The 19758-nt window shown below is 37.2% G+C and overlaps 2 protein-coding genes across 2 annotated transcripts; both read left to right on the top strand.

The window, feature by feature from the left end:
• The first annotated feature begins 6034 nt into the window (after positions 1 to 6034).
• Positions 6035 to 9136, top strand: LOC134823833 (syntaxin-5-like). Its single transcript, XM_063835430.1, has 5 exons — positions 6035 to 6438; positions 6642 to 6843; positions 7255 to 7420; positions 7976 to 8066; positions 8347 to 9136. Exons 1-5 carry the CDS (start codon positions 6162 to 6164, stop codon positions 8520 to 8522), a joined length of 912 nt encoding a protein of 303 aa, XP_063691500.1. The 5' UTR covers positions 6035 to 6161; the 3' UTR covers positions 8523 to 9136.
• Positions 9137 to 9532: 396 nt separating this feature from the next.
• Positions 9533 to 17411, top strand: LOC134823879 (calphotin-like). Its single transcript, XM_063835475.1, has 7 exons — positions 9533 to 9736; positions 10112 to 10244; positions 11543 to 11657; positions 12998 to 13128; positions 13497 to 13542; positions 13689 to 15476; positions 15509 to 17411. Exons 1-7 carry the CDS (start codon positions 9628 to 9630, stop codon positions 16742 to 16744), a joined length of 3558 nt encoding a protein of 1185 aa, XP_063691545.1. The 5' UTR covers positions 9533 to 9627; the 3' UTR covers positions 16745 to 17411.
• Positions 17412 to 19758: the final 2347 nt, after the last annotated feature.

Here is a 19758-nt window from a genome sequence, read left to right as displayed (position 1 = left end):
TTTAAGATTGTGACTCCTAAGTCCTATGCCACTTTGGAGTTTACGCTTGAATTGGTTATATCAAAGCTTGTTATTTGTTACTTTTCATTGTATGGAAATCTTTATTGGTGTTAATATTAATAATTTAATTATTACAGCTCATCATATCACCGGATATTAATTCTTCTTTGCATACCATGTGGGTCAGTTTAGTTAGCACTTACAGTATAACTGCTTACTATAACACATCCTCAATTATTGCATTATTTATACCTTACTTTGAAGTTATGAAAATTATATGATTATATCGATAGTATTCCGTATAGTCCAGACTCGATAGAATAATTCTCATTCAATCTTTCAGATGGTTCGTCTGGTTCTAATATACCGTTACAATAATGACTTTAATATAATTACTCCACTAGATTTAATTCATAACATTTTTCAGATGGTTTGTCCATGTACCTCCTCACTGCTCGTACTATCTCTACTAGTTATCTGCTCAACTGAAGAGGAAGTAGTTGACGTTAGTAAAGCTCTCATTGACCCACCAACGGAGCCCTCCGATTTAAAAGTAATAAACGATGGAATAAAAGGAAGAACATTTGATGAAAAGAATGCTAATTATCTAAAAGAGGGAATGCTTGCGGAGGAGTTAGATGGATATGTCCGGAAGATTGCAAGCAACCACGGCTTTGCTGAACCCTTTATACTGGATATAATGGCAGGGAAAGATTCTAAAATGAGTAAAACTCAAGGAAAGGAGTTTGTTCGTCGAGTGGGAAAGTACAGTACTGTGAAATACTACACTGTGGCTACAGTTAAGAATAGTCCTGATACTATTGATATTGCTATAGCGGTATATGGCATGAACTTCGGTTTATCTGATAGAGTTTTTAGATATAAGAACGAAAAGGAGATTTTTGACAAGTTTCTGCGACTTAAAGCCATTGCTGGTTTCGTTGAGGAGTATCCTCATCTTGCTGAGGATGCGTCACGTGGTCCACACGATGAGATGTGATTGGTTGTCATAGTAACTATGGCAACTATGGTAACTATGGTAACCATGGTAACTATGGTAACTAACATCAACGAAGATGTTGTAAGTGGAGATTTTATTTTTAAATTTATCTAGATAATGTTAAAGCATCATTTATTATTATCAAGAAACCGGCTGTGGTTTATAAATTGTTTTCGCATAAAACCAGAAATTTAACAATTATTTCTGTAGTGGGATGATGATGTATAATACAGTTTTTATTTTTTGTACATTATAATTATACCTTAAACTAGAAAGATGATGGGGTTGTGTATACTTCTTTTTTTACATTATATATTTCGTATAATTTTAACGACAGACTTCCTTTTTTAAAAGTTGTTATTTCTTTGTTTAAAATTTTGAATGCTTTTGATAAGTTTCATTTTGTAAAACATTTACTATTTCTTATATTTATAGAAGTATAAATTTGTACCCATTATACAGGGTGGGCCAAAAGTCAGTACCCATACGTTGGCCTTAATAGCTCCGCCGTGTTTTATATTTGAGAGCTGTTGCTTTGCAGATGGCATACTGTATTTACTGGTTCGAGGATTCCGTCGTCAAAATTTGAAAATTCGAATATTTTAGACCACGCCCATTCAATATTAAAACACCTATATTGTTTTCTCTGAACATGCTGAACGCCTAATTTTTTTCAGAGACGGTAGATTATCAAATGTTGCATATATGATCTGAAAATATGAGGCAAAACGGATTAGAAATGACGAAGTTATCAAGCATTTTCTGTATCTCGTTAACAAAATTGACTGGGTGATTATGTGACACGACACCTTAATTGGGCACCCTTAACAATTCCCATAATGTTTAACGGGGTAGTTAACGGGGGACCTTATCACGTGATTAGGTAAACCAATCACCTGATCACACGTAATGAATAAACTCGTTATGCTTCATATCTCGGTCATCTGAGAAGCTACAGTTCTAATTCTTTCAGGACAAACGTAATTCGAATGGCCAAACACAATTCAATAACATTTAGCTTGATCCGACTATCTAAACTATCAAATAAATGTGAAAATGAACCTCCGTTTGAAAAAAATGAACGCGAATATTTTTCGAGTTGACAAATTCCTCGAACCAGTGGTGGTACTAAGTCATACCAGAAAGAAGTATTTAAATTGGGCACTCAGTGACTGAGCTATAAAGGCCAACGTATGGGTACTGACTTTTGGCCCACCCTGTATTATATATCAAAAATCATTCATATTTTATATTCATTAATGTGCAATGTTGAATTGTGTATCTACTTTTCTTCAAACAACTGTATCCAAAATTTAAAATTCAATATTGTCTTCATCATAATAAGAAATTCTTACAATAAAGAAAACCATATTCTACTATCTATATAAATCTTATAAATGACTTTTTTAATCCATTTTTTCGCAGATTGGAAATGAAAAATGAAGGGCTTATCACTGCTCTTCAACCTTCTAATATTGCTGTGGGTATGTAATTCTAATTCTGAATATTCCGAAAATAATGAAGACATTCAAGACGAAGAAAGCGGATTTTTCGGACTCAAAAATTTTGGAACAGCTAGAGAAATATTAGATCTAGTTCTAGACGTGGTAGGTGGACACATATGGACGAAAGTCGTCACCACTTAAAGCCTATTGTGGATGTGGCAAAACTACTAGTATCTACAGCTATAGACTCAGATGAAATAACTGTCAAAGATGTAACCGCTGCTACTGAAGCAGTGCACGGACAAGAATTTGATAAATTTGAAGAGAAACAAACCAATATGATCCTCACGGGTATTGCTCAGGATGAGTTCGAGGAGTATATGTCGTTAGTTGCCAGTGCTACAGGATTACCAGCCAGTTTTTTACAGGCGATTTCTCTCGGCAAAGGTACAGAGTCAAACGAATCACAGCAAAGCGAGTTTAAGTTTAATGTGGGCGACGTAACCAGTGGGTGGTACTGTATTGCTACTACCGCTAAAAGTGGGGACAACAAAATTGATTTAGCTGTGGCATTCTACAATCTTAACTTCAAGCTTGCTGATAGAATACGTCATCATTCTGAGGTTAAGCGGTTTCTTGGGCTCTTGGGGTAAAGCTGTGGACAAACAGGTGGACATCATCTGAACCACGTAAACTTAACAGTGGGGATCAGGAGCACTTCACTAAATATCTACAATTCAAGGCGGTTTCTGGTTTTGTGAAAAAGTATCCAAATTATCAACAGCTGACACAGTCTTCTGATGATGGTGAACACTGATGATTAAAATGGGTCGAAACGGTGTAAGCAGGACGTAGGTTGCGGTTATTCCCCATTTATGAAGACTGGCGTATTTTAGTACTTTTTAAGTTGATTTTAATCTTTATAGTTTCTTGTATGAATTGATGTTTTTAAGTGGGCATTATTTTATCTTTAATTTGAGTTTCTAAGATTTCTTTTTAGTGTTTATTTCTACATAAATTGTTTAAGATAATTTGTATTTATGTGAACAATAGTTTCCTATCCCATGTTTATTGTCACTTGAGAAATAATTGATTAATTTAGTGAAATTAATTAAATAAACCTTACTATTAGAATTATGTCGTAAATCCCTACTTACACGCTCGTACAAATAGCTGTTCAGTAAGCTATTTAATTTATTGTCACTCAGCCAAGTTTCAAGTAATTATTACAAGTTTCATTTCGTTAGTGATTGAGTTGCAGACAGTTTACAATCACAACTACCAGTACCACTTACCAGTGACACTTCCACAGAAATATTATCGACAGCTTCATTTACTAGAGAACAGGATTGACGCATAACTTTAAGACAGTTTGATAAGTTATTGACGTTGAATTTAAACATATTATTATTATAACATTCTGGTATTGCTACTATTTTATAGTGCTATATAGACCAAAAATTTGTATTATATTAATTAAGTATATTAACTATATATTATATATTACTAGTCTGTTAACCAGTATTTAAATATATTATCATAACATTCTGGTATTGCTACTATTTCATAGTGCTATAATTAGTCTTTACAGTACTTGACGTGTTCCCATGTAATTAAGAAGGCTATTTTCAAAGGATATATAAGATGACGACAACAGCCTAAAATTATAATGATACTCTAACTATTTTTGTTTTAATACTTTCAACACTATTATTAAATATATAACAAAATATTTCGTTTATTCAAAGTTGTCGTTTCAATAGCAATTACAGAGGAAAATTAGAATGTTACTAGTTGATACTCAAATTTTTTGATAGATATTACGTAGTGTTATTATATAATAGCGTTGAAAAGTTTCAAAAGTTCAATGCTTCCATATATTATGAGGCTTATTAGATCCACTGATGGAATATGGAAAAAGACCAACAATTTGTATTATATTATGTTTCTTATAAATTTCACCTCTACGTTCTATTCATCTTTGCATTTTTTTTAATCGATATTGTTATTATCCTTAAAGTTCAATTTCATGACATGTGAGTTTACACTTCTCTTTTATTGTATTTTCATTGCCAGTAATTTTGTGAGCACTTATCATAACAATTAGGCTATCTCAGAGCTACGAGTTAGGGATCGTTCACATATAATATGTGAAAAATTAATTGAAATTTTGTTAACCATTGATTTGCTCCAAGGAATGATTAGTTGCTATCGTACCCTTCTCATTATTCTGCTCCTCATCGTGGTTTGTGCATCTAAATCGAGAAAACAAAAAAAAGGCCAATTTGATAATCATGAGGAGGAAACTGGATATATGAGTCAATTGAAAACGTTCGTCAAACGTCTTGTAGATATTGGTATTGATCAAATTTGGAATTTCAGTTTTTTTCCTGTTGTTGATGTTGCCAAGGCCTTGGTAGACGGTTTCGACACAGAGACAATAGTTACCGATCTAACCCAAGCAAAAGAGGCAATGAATGGAATGGAGTTTGAAATGTACAATGAAAATCATGGTAATCGGGTTTTGAAAGGAATTCCGTTGGATAAATTTGAGATCGTAATGAGAACAATCGCTGCATCAAACAAGCTTCCCGGCACATTTATCGATGAGATTCTCCTTGGAATACATATCGACGCTTACGAATCAGATAAGAATGAGTTTGTCTTTAATGTTGGAGAGGAAAGCAATGTTTGGTATTGGGTTGTTACTACAAAAAAGGTCGGGTCCGATAAAATAGATATTGCTCTGGCATTTTACAATCTCAAATTCAAAATGGCTGACCGAGAATTACACCACAGTGAAGACCAAACTTTTCTAGGATTCCGTCTTTGGACAAAGGAATGGACAACATCGGAACCAAGAAAGCTAAACTCCAATGATCAAAACCTTTTTGTGAATTTCCTTCGAGCCAAGGCAATTACAGGTTTCATCAAAGATCACCATTATATTGCCAGTGATCATCAACATACAGAAGAACTTTAGGCATGAATCTAATGGACATTTTTGTTTCCTATTTTGAACAATTTTTGGTCTACATTAGCTACTTTTATAAAGTTATATCTTAAGAGATTCTTTTATGTCTTCCTACTACCATCTCATCGGCTCAATCTATGGGATCTTCAAAAGCTCTTCTAAAAAATGTAAAAAAAACTTTCCTGTTTAAACTGTCCCTTCACGAACTTCAGAAACAATGATTTTTGTAAAGTGTTTGTTTGTTTAATTTATAGTTTATTTGTTAAATTAGATACCTACGTTACTTTTTAGTACTGATTTTTTGCATGAACTGTATTTTCTAATTAATTTTTCTTTCTATCATCAGATTTAATTTATTTATAACTATTCTTTATGTTAGAATTCTTTTATTCATTCAGAAATAACAGACTTTTAATGTTCTATTATGATCAGTTATAAACAGAAAATTAAAATATTAGACCAAAATCTTTATCCATAAAAGAGCTCTTTATACCATAATAATTAATATCACATAATATTTAATAGTCCACTAAAATTACTCCGTTTACATATGTAAATAAAGCAATCTTACAAAACAAATGGTCCTAAGCTCAAGTCTAACCCCTCACTATCTAAGGTAGTTGTTAATGTATATAGCAAGTTGGACGGGTTCTCGACACTGCGTCGCAGGGGTCCGTTGCCTGTAGCAACCACAACACCCTCCCTCACCAGTTCTCCCCCACACCATGTCATAACACGTGAGATGACGTGTCGAGAGAGAACTTTAGAGTACCGCAGTATTGTCCAGGCGCGACAGTCGCGCATAGCTGGAGCCTACGTTAAGCAGAACAATGCGGTGGTTGCAGCGCCTCCCACTCGGAGTCAGTTTAATAAAGTAGCAGGGACTATTGGTCGTAACATTGCTAATACGTGTGAAAAGCTGGAGAAGCTAGCCATGTTGGTCAGTAATAAGTCACTGTTTGAGGACCGGAGCACGGAGATAAACCAACTTACTGAGATTATCAACGAGGATTTGTCAGGTGAATTTGGGGAATTTTATTTTAAGCTGATTTTTTATTATATTTAAGGGTTTTATTTTATACCCTTGTTTTTACAAATTTCTACCGTTTTTATTGCAATTGTTGTATCGGTTTTGTTATTTTGGGGGTGTCCAACCTTACAGCTGGACAATGACCATTGCTTATGTTCAGTACACATTGTTTGAAAATTAATAATTTATCAGGATTGGACAGGATGATCAGTGAGTTACAAGCGTTTTCTAAGAACAGTGCAGTGCAAGTTAACCTACAGGTCTCTCAACATTCTAACTCTGTTGTAGTTTCGTTGCAGAGTCAGCTGGCTCATATAACCATGGACTTTAAGGAGGTGTTGGTTAGTCGGACTGAGAGCATTAAGGAACAGAAACAGAGGAGAGATCAGTTCAGGTTAGTAAGTTAATTAGTTAATTAGGTTAATTAGTTAATTAAAGGAGCAGAAACAGAGGAGAGATCAGTTCAGGTTAGTTAGTTAATTAGTTAATTAGGTTAATTAGTTAATTAAAGGAGCAGAAACAGAGGAGAGATCAGTTCAGGTTAGCTAGTTTGTTGAGTTATCTGATTAATTAAATTAAATTATTTAATTCAGGTTAGTTAGTTGGTTATTAAACAGATTCCCACGATATGCCAATTTGATAAAATGAAATACCCATATTTTTGAAAGTTAATGCACATTAAAGTGAAGCAGCTTGCAAGCAATCGAATCCTGTCAAAGAAAAGACAGCTTATCAAAAAATGAAAATGAACACAATGATTTTATAATAATAATCTGGAATTTTCACCTCTTATATCTCCTCGCAGTTCGGGTTCGATATCGAGCGCGTACCCAGGAGATGGGTTCCCAGAACAGAGTCTGTTGCTCCAATCAGAGCAGGGCAATAGCTCACGTGACACCATGTTAGATTTTAGTGGTATGGATCAGAATCAGCAGCTATCTCTTATTGATAATCAGGACACTTATCTTCAGGTAATTGGATTAATTAATTAATTGATTCAATATTATTACAGTTAGGTAAGACTTGAGGGAGTCTACCTTTCCTGTTGCTTTGTAGTTCCGTTTTATATTGTAAGTTTCGTTTTAATTATAATACCTGTCATTAAATAAGTTAATTTTGAAGGGATCGTTCACATATCAAGTGGCCCACTCCGTAACCATTTAAACACATAACTACTGTTCAATACACAGCCCGAGCATAACTACTAGTGCGAGCTTTAAATGAGGTCTTCTTGTTGTTCTTTAACATAAGTATCAGGTTTAAAACTACACAACGTTCTGACATAGGATAATAACCAGTTATTTGGCAAAGTTCCAGCTTAATTTGAACTTGAATTAAACTTGAATTAAACGATACGAGCAACCTGGATGTTTATAATATTATCTGTACCAACTACCTTAGTTACACATCTAATTTCACATTTCACTTAACTTTACAACTCACTTAACTTGTGTTACATGACACGTGACACATGATACGTGACACGTGACAAATAACACGTGATACTTGACACGTGTTACGTTTAGGAACGAGAAAGGAACATTAAGACGATTTACAGTAAAATAGAGGAACTTGGTTCGATGATGGGCAGACTCTCGCAGATGATCGCTAATCAGGGTAATTACTATTAATTAAATAATTATAGTCGTCTGTAATTATTTGTAATTAGAGATATCTGCTACACTTTTCGTTTTCCTAGAATGAAATGAAGATAACTGGAATTTTCACTATTATGGGTAAAGCATTACTGCTTTCCAGTAAAAATTTTGGCTGAAGAAAGTTGCTATATCACATCACGTGTTAATAACGTATTTTAATCACGTGTTATAACTTGTTAATGACTTGTTAATCACCTGTTAATGATTATTAATGACTTTTTAATGATGACCTCTTGCAGGCGAGACGATATCACTGCTGGATACCAACGTGACAGACATCCAAACGAACGTGGATGCGGCCCACTCGGAACTCCTCAAATATTTCCAAAGTATCTCTTCAAACAGATGGCTTATGTTCAAAGTTTTTGGGATCCTGATTGTCTTTTTCATTATCTTTGTTGTCTTCATGGCGTAAATTGGAGATTGTATCGCTATATGTGGGGCTTATGTGATGTTTTTGTTTTAACACAGAGACAGCAGATTGCAATTAGTTAATTAGTAATTGCAATTAGTTAATTAGTAATTGCAGTTAGTCCAAGATAATGCGTTTAATTTCAAATTTTGTTCAGCTTTTTCAGGGTGCCCTAATACAGCCATTGTATAATCTTTAAGAAAAGTTGTATCTGTAAAATTTAGGAGATTTAAAACTATTCTCATTAATCTCACATCTAAATAATGATAGATCTTTAGATTTAGCCTTTATTCGGGTGCACATTTTTACTTGACTAAATAAGAAAACATCTATTATTTAACCACAACGTTTTTAGGTTAGCCGTTGGTAACAGATTAATAATTTGATAATATAATTTAATAATATATTTTATCAATTTGATTATTCATGTTTGTCAATACTAGGTTAGGTTACAAAGTTATTTCAACTTGAGTGCAGCCGAGTGCAGTGTCCAAAATAGAAAAAACATTTGATAATTGACTTTATCATTTAAAGAAGGAACTGTCCAGCAGTTTACGCCAATTTTTGTGAATATACAATGTAATTTTTCATGAACAATTCTCTTTGATCTCCACGGAGTGGTCTAGTTTCACTTTCACTTTCACTTTCACTTTCACTTAATTGTATTCGTCATTTTCTTCAGAAAGGTCTGTTAGCCAGTTTCTTGAATACTAAAAGGTTACTATGTCAGAGTCGGACAATATTCCAGGTGTTGCGAGGGATCATCATGCATTATTAATTCCTGGCGATTGTACTAGCATAATAATCACATTGTACTTACTTGCTACATTATATATATATAGATTATTGACTCTCGAAGTATCAAAAGTGTCAAGTTATACACTGAGGAATTACTATTATTATTTATTAATTGTTCATGACGATAATTAATTATTAATATTATAGTTAATAATTAATTATTCATCCAACAAGGTTTAAGACTATACACGATCTAATCTAAATATTTCTAAAATTAGAATGATCAGACTCAGAACAACTTGAGAGCTGATTGAAGCAGACTTCTCCAAACAGATCACGTGACATAACACGTGACAGTACACTTGACAATATGGTTGAGTTAGATCAGCTGAACATACACAGCTCACGTGACATTATAGCTCGTCATGGCCTCACCCTACCTGAACTCTTCAACTTTTCTCTTGAGTTCTATAAAGAAGGTGATTGTCAACTTAATTAATTAATCTTGTTAATTAAAAGTAATTAATTAATCTTGTTAATTTAAAATCTCGTTACTTGTTTGTGTTACTTGTTTGGTTTGTACATTTTACATAATAAAATGGTAACTATATAATTTATAAGTATGTGGACAGTTTCAACTAGATTATGGCAGGTATAGTACGACCTAAAAACTATTTGCAATCTTAATTATTTGCTATCGAACTTTAGACAAATCTGATAATAAGATAACGTCCTAGAGATCTGATAAGTCTGCAACGATTAAGCCGTTACAACTAAACGTTTAAAATAACTTCATAAATTAAATCTCAAACTGTATTTCTTAATAAAATAATAAATTACATTTTTCATTTCAGAGAAGCACCAGTTCAACTTGTCGTACGACCAAAAGAACCAGTTAGCAGCATATTACAGACAATCAACTCTGGGCCCCTATCATGCTGATAAACTTAATCCTGGTTACTTTGACTTTGTGGGAAATGACCGAAAGTAAGTTACACTGTACACTGTACACTGTACACTGTACACTGTACACTGTACACTGTACACTGTACACTGTACACTGTACACTGTACGTGTGATATCCGGATCGGAGCATTGTTTATTAGTCGCATCATTGTGATAATTCTGATGCAACATTTCTATTGATCCCGTTTATTGCGAAAAAGAAACAAAAATTCTCTATTTTCCTACTTGTCGCAATAAACGGGATCAAAAGAAATTTTGTATCAGAATCATCTAAACTATATATTATATAGGGTTAAGTGTTTGTCCTGTATAATTATGGTTAAGTGTTTGTCCATATTTCTGTATGTCAGTTTCTTTATCACGAGCAATATAACTGTATGTTCACCTGACTTTCTCTCTGTATGTTTGTCAGATTGTCCATTAATTTGTCCGTCTGTCTGTAACCCACTCTCCCAGGAAAGCGTGGGAAGCGCTAGGAGATATCAGCGCTAAAGGCGCAATAGCCGGGTTCTGTAACCTACTTGTCCATTAATTTGTCCGTCTGTCTGTAACCCACTCTCCCAGGAAAGCGTGGGAAGCGCTAGGAGATATCAGCGCTAACGGTGCTATAGCCGGGTTCTGTAACCTACTTGTTTATAAATTTGTCCGTCTGTCTGTAACCCACTCTCCCAGGAAAGCGTGGGAAGCGCTAGGAGATATCAGCGCTAACGGTGCTATGGCCGGGTTCTGTAACCTACTTGTTTATCAATTTGTCCGTCTGTCTGTAACCCACTCTCCCAGGAAAGCGTGGGAAGCGCTAGGAGATATCAGCGCTAAAGGCGCAATAGCCGGGTTCTGTAACCTACTTGTCCATTAATTTGTCCGTCTGTCTGTAACCCACTCTCCCAGGAAAGCGTGGGAAGCGCTAGGAGATATCAGCGCTAACGGTGCTATAGCCGGGTTCTGTAACCTACTTGTTTATAAATTTGTCCGTCTGTCTGTAACCCACTCTCCCAGGAAAGCGTGGGAAGCGCTAGGAGATATCAGCGCTAACGGTGCTATGGCCGGGTTCTGTAACCTACTTGTTTATCAATTTGTCCGTCTGTCTGTAACCCACTCTCCCAGGAAAGCGTGGGAAGCGCTAGGAGATATCAGCGCTAAAGGCGCAATAGCCGGGTTCTGTAACCTACTTGTTTATTAATTTGTCCGTCTGTCTGTAACCCACTCTCCCAGGAAAGCGTGGGAAGCGCTAGGAGATATTAGCGCTAACGGTGCTTAGCCGGGTTCTGTAACCTACTTGTTTATTAATTTGTCCGTCTGTCTGTAACCCACTCTCCCAGGAAAGCGTGGGAAGCGCTAGGAGATATCAGCGCTAACGGTGCAATGGCCGGGTTTTGTAATCTACTTGAAACTGTGTGTCCTGACTTGGTTCCCTGGATAAGACACAAGAAACGAGTACGTGACTTTAATTCATTGCATTTTATCTAGCATGATTATAATCGGATATGCATATTCGAGGCCGTCATGAATTACCTCTATGGCGACTTGATTCACTTGTTCTATTTCTCAATTGTAAACATACTCGTACGTGATTTTCTAAAACTGCCATATTATCGCTGCAGTTAGTAGGATTATTACCGGATATGTAGATGTAACGTAATGTCGTGTCAGATATGAATTTGAAAATCTCTCGGTTATAGTTTACCGTGACTGTGAGCGGATATTATCCAGATACAGTTACTTTTTTATACGATTACAGTCTTTCGTTTGTATCTGTTATGTGATTTTTTCCCGATCCATGACTCAAAGTGCCGAAGGCACAAAAGAGTCAAGGACAAGGGTTAGCGATCGAGGTTTTTTTTTGATATGGTAGCTTTGCGACCGTGCGACCGACCGTGCGTGCCTGCCCTCGCGCACTGTTATCGCCCACGTGACTACCTGCGCAAAGTTATTTTGCGCACAAATCTGAATTAAATAATTGTTGGCGCGCGGCGCTGAACTGACCAAGTACATTATTAATTTCACAATGTACATATCCCACTAGGCACTAGTTGATAGCATACTATTATTATTTTGAGTTACTATTACTATTTTGCACAGATCCGTGTCACTGTCGGGTGTCAGGTTGCATAAACAATAAGCATATTATATATACACGATTTTCAAATTCAATATGGAATTATATTAACTTGGTGGCGCTCGGCCTGTCACTCCGCTATATCTGCATGCTTATAAACAGTTAAAACTGGGATCTCCAGGTTGTATGGAATATGATAAAATACGCCATCACGGATCGGGAAATTGAGCGGCCATCCACAAAAAAAGCGGCCGCATTTCTTGTTCCATCACTGTCCTTATTCTTTGCTAAAAACTGTAAACGAAGCCAGCTAGTTAAAGTCGGCAGTTGTACTATTTAGTTCTGCTATGTAGTATGTCAATGTTACTTTCTTTCTACTACACAAGTGTGCCATTATTTAGTCATTATTTAGTCTGCATTCAAACTTGATAATATGGCATATCTCAAATCTATCCAATTGTGGCTTCATGACATGTATAGTTATTGTCTGAACATCTGAACAAAACGGCCTTATTAGTAACAGCTAGTGTAACCCTACATTTATTGAGATTATGTGGAACAATGTTTCTCTATTCTGTTTCTCTATTCTCTTTCTCTATCTTGTGCATTGTCCCTCCCTAATAATTGTACTGTGTAACACAACCACTGTGTTTTAATCGCCGTGACAATAGCAACGTTACAATAGACTTGTTAAATTCTGATTGAGGATCTTTGTCAGGAAAGAGAGGATAAGATTGTAGAGAAGAAGAAGGAAGAAGAGGCAATAAAGAAGAAGGAGCTAGAGGAAGAGTTGGAAGCTAAAAAACTGATTAACATTGTGAGGAAGGCTGATGAACTGAAGAAACAGAGGTACTAAATTTAGAAAGATGTTAACATCTATTGTTGTTATGGAAGAGTAGTAATTTTTTGTTCTGTCATTTTAGTGGAACGCAGATTGCTAATTTCCATAAATAGCTAAAAATTGGATCAACAAATTTGGCAAAAATTCATAGCTTCGGATTTATGTTTGGAACGCGCCGCGACATTTTGATGATGAAAGGGATCGTGAAATCGCTCTGTAAATTTCATCAGCGCGCGCCACGAACGTACCTCATTATTTTTCATCTTTTTCTGCAACGTCATGAATCTTGAGTTTTTAATCGATAAACCAATCGTCATGGCATCGGCCACGAGTGACGAGTCTGAAGTTATTCGTTCTTAGCTGGATCTATTTTCAGTTTAAAAGAAGATAGTAGCGACGAAGATGATGAAATGCCTGGCTTGGTGAGTATGCTGGCACATCAACAATTATGATAAGTTGACAATTAATAATTGGAAATTGTTGAAATATTCTAGAAAATTCACTTCCATTAAACAGCGTATTGTAAACTTATAATAAGCATCACCAAATTGTAACCTCAAATCCTCAGGAAAAGAACGACAGAAGAGTCCACGGCGCTCCACCCACCCAAACAACTTCCACTTCAGAAGTAGCACCTCCCACATCAGAAGTAGCACCTCCTTTCACAAACACCACCCCCACACTTCAGAATGGTTCTCATCACGGCACACCGAGCGTTGTTGAGCCCACCAAGTGTCCGGAATTAATACTACCGGAGTCTTCAAACGGTTCTGCCGTCAACGGAGATACTAATGATGCGGTTAATGATGCGGTTAATGATGTTAGTGCGGTAAATGGACACGTAAACGGTGTGTTGGAACAAGATGTAATAACTGAGACAGCGGATGTTGGATTATTGCCAGCAGTAGAACCACAAACAGTGCCAGAATCAGACTTAACTCAGACGCCGGATACCTTACAAACTAATGAAACTCTAGAAACTGTAGAGGCGGTCATTGAAGTAGCTGAAACTAGTGTTGTTGTTGAAATTACGGACAATTCGGAACCTGTTAACGATGTCAAATTGCCAGTGTCTGAGCCTGACGTTACAGCTGAAGTACCTGAAGAGATTACATCTGTTTTTCTGACCGAGGTTGTTGAATCTGGGGTGGATGTTGAAGAAGGTGGTGAGGAGACAGCTGATAAAGTAATAGAAAGTGAAATCATCTCTGATCTTCAGAATAAGGTGGTTGAGGATCTGGTTGAGGAAGTGATTTTTGAAGCTGAAAGTGAAGTAGCTGAAGAAGACAAAGCTGGTGCAGTAGAAGTTAGCCCTGATGCAGTAGAAGTTAGCCCTGCTGCAGTTGAAGAAGTTAGTCCTGCTGCTGTTGAAGAAGTTAGCCCTGATGCTGTTGAAGAAGTTAGTCCTGCTGCTGTTGAAAAAGTTAGCCCTGCTGCTGTTGAAGAAGTTAGCCCTGCTGCTGTTGAAGAAGTTAGTCCTGCTGCTGTTGAAGAAGTTAGTCCTGCTGTAGTTGAAGAAGTTAGCCCTGATGCTGTTGAAGAAGTCAGTCCTGCTGCTGTTGAAAAAGTTAGCCCTGCTGCTGTTGAAGAAGTTAGTCCTGCTGCTGTTGAAGAAGTTAGCCCTGCTGCTGTTGAAGAAGTTAGTCCTGCTGCTGTTGAAGAAGTTAGCCCTGCTGCTGTTGAAGAAGTTAGTCCTGCTGCTGTTGAAGAAGTTAGTCCTGCTGCTGTTGAAAAAGTTAGCCCTGCTGCTGTTGAAGAAGTTAGCCCTGCTGCTGTTGAAGAAGTTAGTCCTGCTGCTGTTGAAGAAGTTAGCCCTGCTGCTGTTGAAGAAGTTAGCCCTGCTGCTGTTGAAGAAGTTAGCCCTGATGCAGTTGAAGAAGTTAGTCCTGCTGCAGTTGAAGAAGTTCAAACTAAAGATGCAGTTGAAGTGCAAGATAAGGTGGTCCAGGACCTCGTGTCTGAAGTGGTGGCTGAGGCGGAAAGTGAAATATCTGATGAAGTTAAATCTGATTCGGTAGATGAAGTTAAATCAGAAACAGTAGAAGAGGTAATAGATGAAACTAAAGTAGAGGAGCCGGCCACCTCCCAGGCCGCCAACCCCGAAGTGACACCAGAGGTCTTAAATGGAATCCTGGCCCAGCATTTTGCATGTGTTTTATACCTAAAGCAAATGAAGGATGCGGGACACACTTTAACTGCAGAGCAGGAGAGCTACTTGGTTCAGATGTCTGCTTATGAAGAGCAGCTCAAATCTCTGAAGTCCAGAGTAGCTACAGCTGTAGAAACTGCTTCAGTTGAAGCTACTCCGGCTGAAGTTGCTCCGGCTGTAGCTGCTCCGGTAAAAGCTACCCGGTTGAAGCCGCTCTGGTAGAAGCCGCTCTGGTAGAAACAGCTTCTGTAGAAGTTGCTCCAGTTGAAGCTGTTCCGGTAGAATTAGTTCCAGTTAATGCTGCTCCAGAAGAAACAGCTCCGGAAGTAGCCGCTCCGGAAGAAGCAACTCCGGAAGATATCGCTATCCCTGCATCTGACTCAGACCTTGATCAGGACACTCTACTGATACCCTCCAGAAGCGTATCCAACAGCCAGGAGTCCTTCTCGATGATCAGTTCAGGTGAATCCCTGCAGGTCATTGATTCGGACGGCATGTCAAAGGAGGGAACTGTTCCTGATTACGCAGAAATTCTCCTATCTGCAGAGTTGGCGGATGGAGCTGAAACTGAAGTAGGGGTTGAGGCAACTGAAGAAGAGGTCCCCGCTGAAGCACCGTCAGAAATTGAACCGACTATTGAACTAGAGATAATTCCCGTGACTGAAATTGTCACAAGTGTTGAAACAGCTGCTGCTGTTAAAACAGCCCCCGCTGCAGTTGAAACAGCCCCCGCTGCTGTTGAAACAGCCCCCACTGCTGTTGAAACAGCCCCCGCTGCAGTTGAAACAGCCCCCACTGCTGCAGTTGAAACAGCCCCCGCTGCAGTTGAAACAGCCCCCACTGCTGCAGTTGAAACAGCCCCCGCTGTCAAGCCCACACTTGTTTTAGCAGAACTCCCAGTAATGGCAGCGCCTCCCCTCCCTCAGTCTCCAGCAGATGTTGCCGCTCCGGACAACGCCCAGGAATTGTCCGCTTTAGCGGAGACCCTCCAAAACCAACTACCTGACCCGAACACTGAGCCAGCTGCTGGAGACTCAGACGAGGACTCCGACGGGGATGTTAGAATGTGGAGCAAAAGTGGAATTGATCTGTTTATAGCTGAGGTGTCACGTGATGCGGACTCTGTCCTGAATGTCGGACGGGGGGAGACTGTGACTGTTAGAATCCCCACCTACGAGTCCGGGACCGCATTATACTGGGAGTTTGCTACTCAGAACTATGATATCGGGTTCGGGGCAAGTTTCGAGTGGGAGGAAGAAGAAGGGGATAATATCGGGACACCCCAGGATAAGACTCTAGAGATGACAGTTCGAAGGGAACCAATACTTCCCATATTGCGACGTAGTAGTCACGAGAAGGTAATAACAGGGTCTCACGCCTTCCCACGTTGTGGCACCTACCTGTTAATGTTTGATAATTCCTTCTCGTTATTGAGATCCAAGACAGTTTATTACAGAGTGTTCTATACGAGGTAAAGGCTTTTTGTCTTCAATTTTATTGAATTTATATAGATTGGATAGTTCTAGACGGTTCTAGAGAGTAGACACGCGTCACGTGACACACTGTGTTTATAGTCGGAAGATTCGACTGTCCCTCAAAGGATCGGTCTTCGTGTTTTTGAGCTTACTTAGCCTTAAAATAACTAATTTCTTTTTTGATATGAAATAGTTTAATTATCTTAAAGTCTAGTAAACTATTGTGACAATTTCACCGAGGTTTTAAACTAAAAAGCAAATGTCGATAGTTCTAGAATAAAGATGGAAGATGAGGCTCTTTTGTTTCAAAAACCTCATTTACTTAAAATGCCTTATATGGGCATCACGTGAGATAAGAACGCCCGAGATAAGAACACCCTAGTAGTTATTTGGAATGAGTTAATTTATGAATTTAAACCAAATTGTAAAGACTTATAAATAAAGAAACTGTCGCCTAAATTTTATTTCGAACAGCATGCATTAATTCCGCACAATTTGGCGACAGATGGACAGAGGCAAGATTTGGGTGCGGCAAAGTTTCGTAAATTATTCGATCTGGTTTTTAGTTAAATTTTACGATTTCGCCCTCAAATATTGCCTTTGACGATTAAGATAAGAATTGTCAATTTGGGATGTAATAACTCGTTTTTGTGTACACATTTTCTGTTGATTGTTAAGATAGTATTTTTCTGACCACAAAAATAACAATTTAATAAGTGGCCGAAAGTTGTTCAATTTATGTTAAATAAATACGTTGCGTATGTTCATTGTTCATCTGAGCACCTCTTTTTAAACAAATAAAAATCAGCGTTGTGCAAGGAAACAATAATATTCTGATTATTATAAGACAAAATTACATAATGTGACTAATAAATCAAACTAACTAATAATCCCCAATTAACACAACAATTGAGTTCATGAAGGAGTAACACCAGGAACACATTAACAACTGCGTCTACCAAGTTATAGCTTATATAATAAACAATCCTTAATCCTTTATTCGCGGCAAATTAACATCCATAGTATTAATACGTTCATATTACTATTTCATACGTCATCATAATAATTGTATAGGTAGGTTCCAGAAAATTCGCGATTATTCCTGTTCCTAATAAAATCCATCCTTTTAACGAATCAAAAAATGCTTTGCTTTAATCTAAAATCAGTGCTAGATCCAATTAGGTCTAATCGGTGAACAGTTATCTATCATATTTGAATAAATCTACAATATAAAATTAGAAGCAGCCAAACGTATCCTAATTTAAATTAATACGAACTAACAAAGCAAAACATAATCCTCATCGTGTTCAATATTGTCGGTACACACACTCGGTCACAACTTAATAAATATATCCAAATCCCAGTACTGCACATAAAATGATGTGATCCACGGCTCATGATCACACCACTGCAAACAGCTCACTATTTCTACCCCACGTGATTGTCACGTGTTGCCGTGACAACGCGCGCGCTACCATGACAACACTGGTAATTCACATCAGGATTTAATAGTAAGTCTGCCCATTAACACCCGGTAAAAAAACAGCTGATAGTCCTTCCCAGGATCACTTCACGACTAATTGTTGTGTTAATTGGGAGTTAATTGATCACAATATGAACAAATTAAAATATTACAATTACATGCTACATAATTATACATAATTATACATTATATCCCAAACAAAATGTTAAAACATTAAAAGTGATTGATCTATAGATAGGACGAAATCAAATTTTTTCGATAAGATATTTATATAATATTATTACAGAATGTACAATGAGTTGATTAAAATAATAATTATCACACGATTTGCTCATATATAAGTATATATCACAAGTTATACTCATTACGATTCTCCACCAATCACGATCTGGAAGTTTTTAAAATTCCTAATCTCACCAGACACCAACCCTAAAGTTCCAGACTCCACCCTAAAATTGCCCAATTATTTAATTAATTAATTAATTACTGATTATCTTTATCAATGGTGTCGTTGTGTTAAATCTTTATGAAGTGACTTTAAATGCTGCTCTCACATCTCAGGTCTCGAGGTGATATTGACGCTATAGCACAGGTCCTATATCTTAGACACGTGATGCCCATATTAGGCGTGTCGCGTGATATTCTCACATGTGTCATGTAGCACATTTGTGCACATAACTTCTTTTCTGACTAAATCTGAAAATTCAAACTATAAGTTAATTGTGTATGTTTGGTAAGGGAAAAACTTGTAGGTTCGCATTTTCCTTTCCCCAAACTATGTGGTAAATCGGGGTTCTAATGTATATGACTGACAATGAAAGCCCAAAACAGCGATTTTCAAAGTGAAGAAATAAAGTTAAACGACTTTGTTGCTCATTAATATTATTTTTCAAAAAATTGACGTACCTGATACTTCATAGTGTCCAAATGACCAACAAATCATGTGATCTGCATGTTGATATTTTAGGAGAACTGACTGATAAACCGAGCCCACCCACCAGCTACAGGTACCCACCGAGAGCGAGAAGCAATGCGACCGACTACTAAGCCAGGCTGCCAAAAGGAAGGACAGTAAAGGAACTACAGACACACTGCTTTATCGGCAACACATACGCCGCGCACTGCAACATCACGTGACACGCTATAAATAACCACTCTGATCGCGTGAGAACGCATGGTTGGTCGCGTAGCAACCCACGTGGTCACCAGGTTTGTCACGTGGGGAGTCTCGTGACGTGCCGTACATCTCAAATGGCTCAATTATAGAAGGCAATATTTCCGGGAGTGAGGCTGTATGCTGAGTGTAATTGTAGCAGTTGATGGCGTAGACTACAAATTTAATATTACCAGCCGTTATAAATATAACCCAGTGCAAACACTGTTAGGATTAGATGTGAGCACTATTTAAAATGATAATATATTTGATATTGATCATTGTTCAACATTGATGCTTTTCATACAAAAAAGTTAAATGTTACGTCATCAACTTATGTAGTTGTTCAGTTTATCAAAAAGCAGAGTAATTTTATTT

The sequence above is a fragment of the Bolinopsis microptera genome, chromosome 12 (genome assembly GCF_026151205.1).
Source record: "Bolinopsis microptera isolate Bmic1 chromosome 12, MBARI_Bmic_1.0, whole genome shotgun sequence".
NCBI lineage: Eukaryota > Metazoa > Ctenophora > Tentaculata > Lobata > Bolinopsidae > Bolinopsis > Bolinopsis microptera.
Note: the sequence above shows the minus strand (reverse complement) of the source record. Positions and strands in the feature narration are given on the sequence as shown.

Excerpts from the sequence above, each read along its gene's own strand:
- LOC134823833 (XM_063835430.1), top strand. The coding sequence starts at position 6,162 with ATGACGTGTCGAGAGAGAACTTTAGAGTACCGCAGTATTGTCCAGGCG. Across the intron at positions 6,439-6,641 it reads TATCAACGAGGATTTGTCAG|GATTGGACAGGATGATCAGT; the intron begins GTGAATTTGGGG and ends ATAATTTATCAG. Across the intron at positions 6,844-7,254 it reads CAGAGGAGAGATCAGTTCAG|TTCGGGTTCGATATCGAGCG; the intron begins GTTAGTAAGTTA and ends ATCTCCTCGCAG.
- LOC134823879 (XM_063835475.1), top strand. The coding sequence starts at position 9,628 with ATGGTTGAGTTAGATCAGCTGAACATACACAGCTCACGTGACATTATA. Across the intron at positions 13,543-13,688 it reads ATGATGAAATGCCTGGCTTG|GAAAAGAACGACAGAAGAGT; the intron begins GTGAGTATGCTG and ends TCAAATCCTCAG. Across the intron at positions 15,477-15,508 it reads CGGTAAAAGCTACCCGGTTG|ACAGCTTCTGTAGAAGTTGC; the intron begins AAGCCGCTCTGG and ends GCTCTGGTAGAA.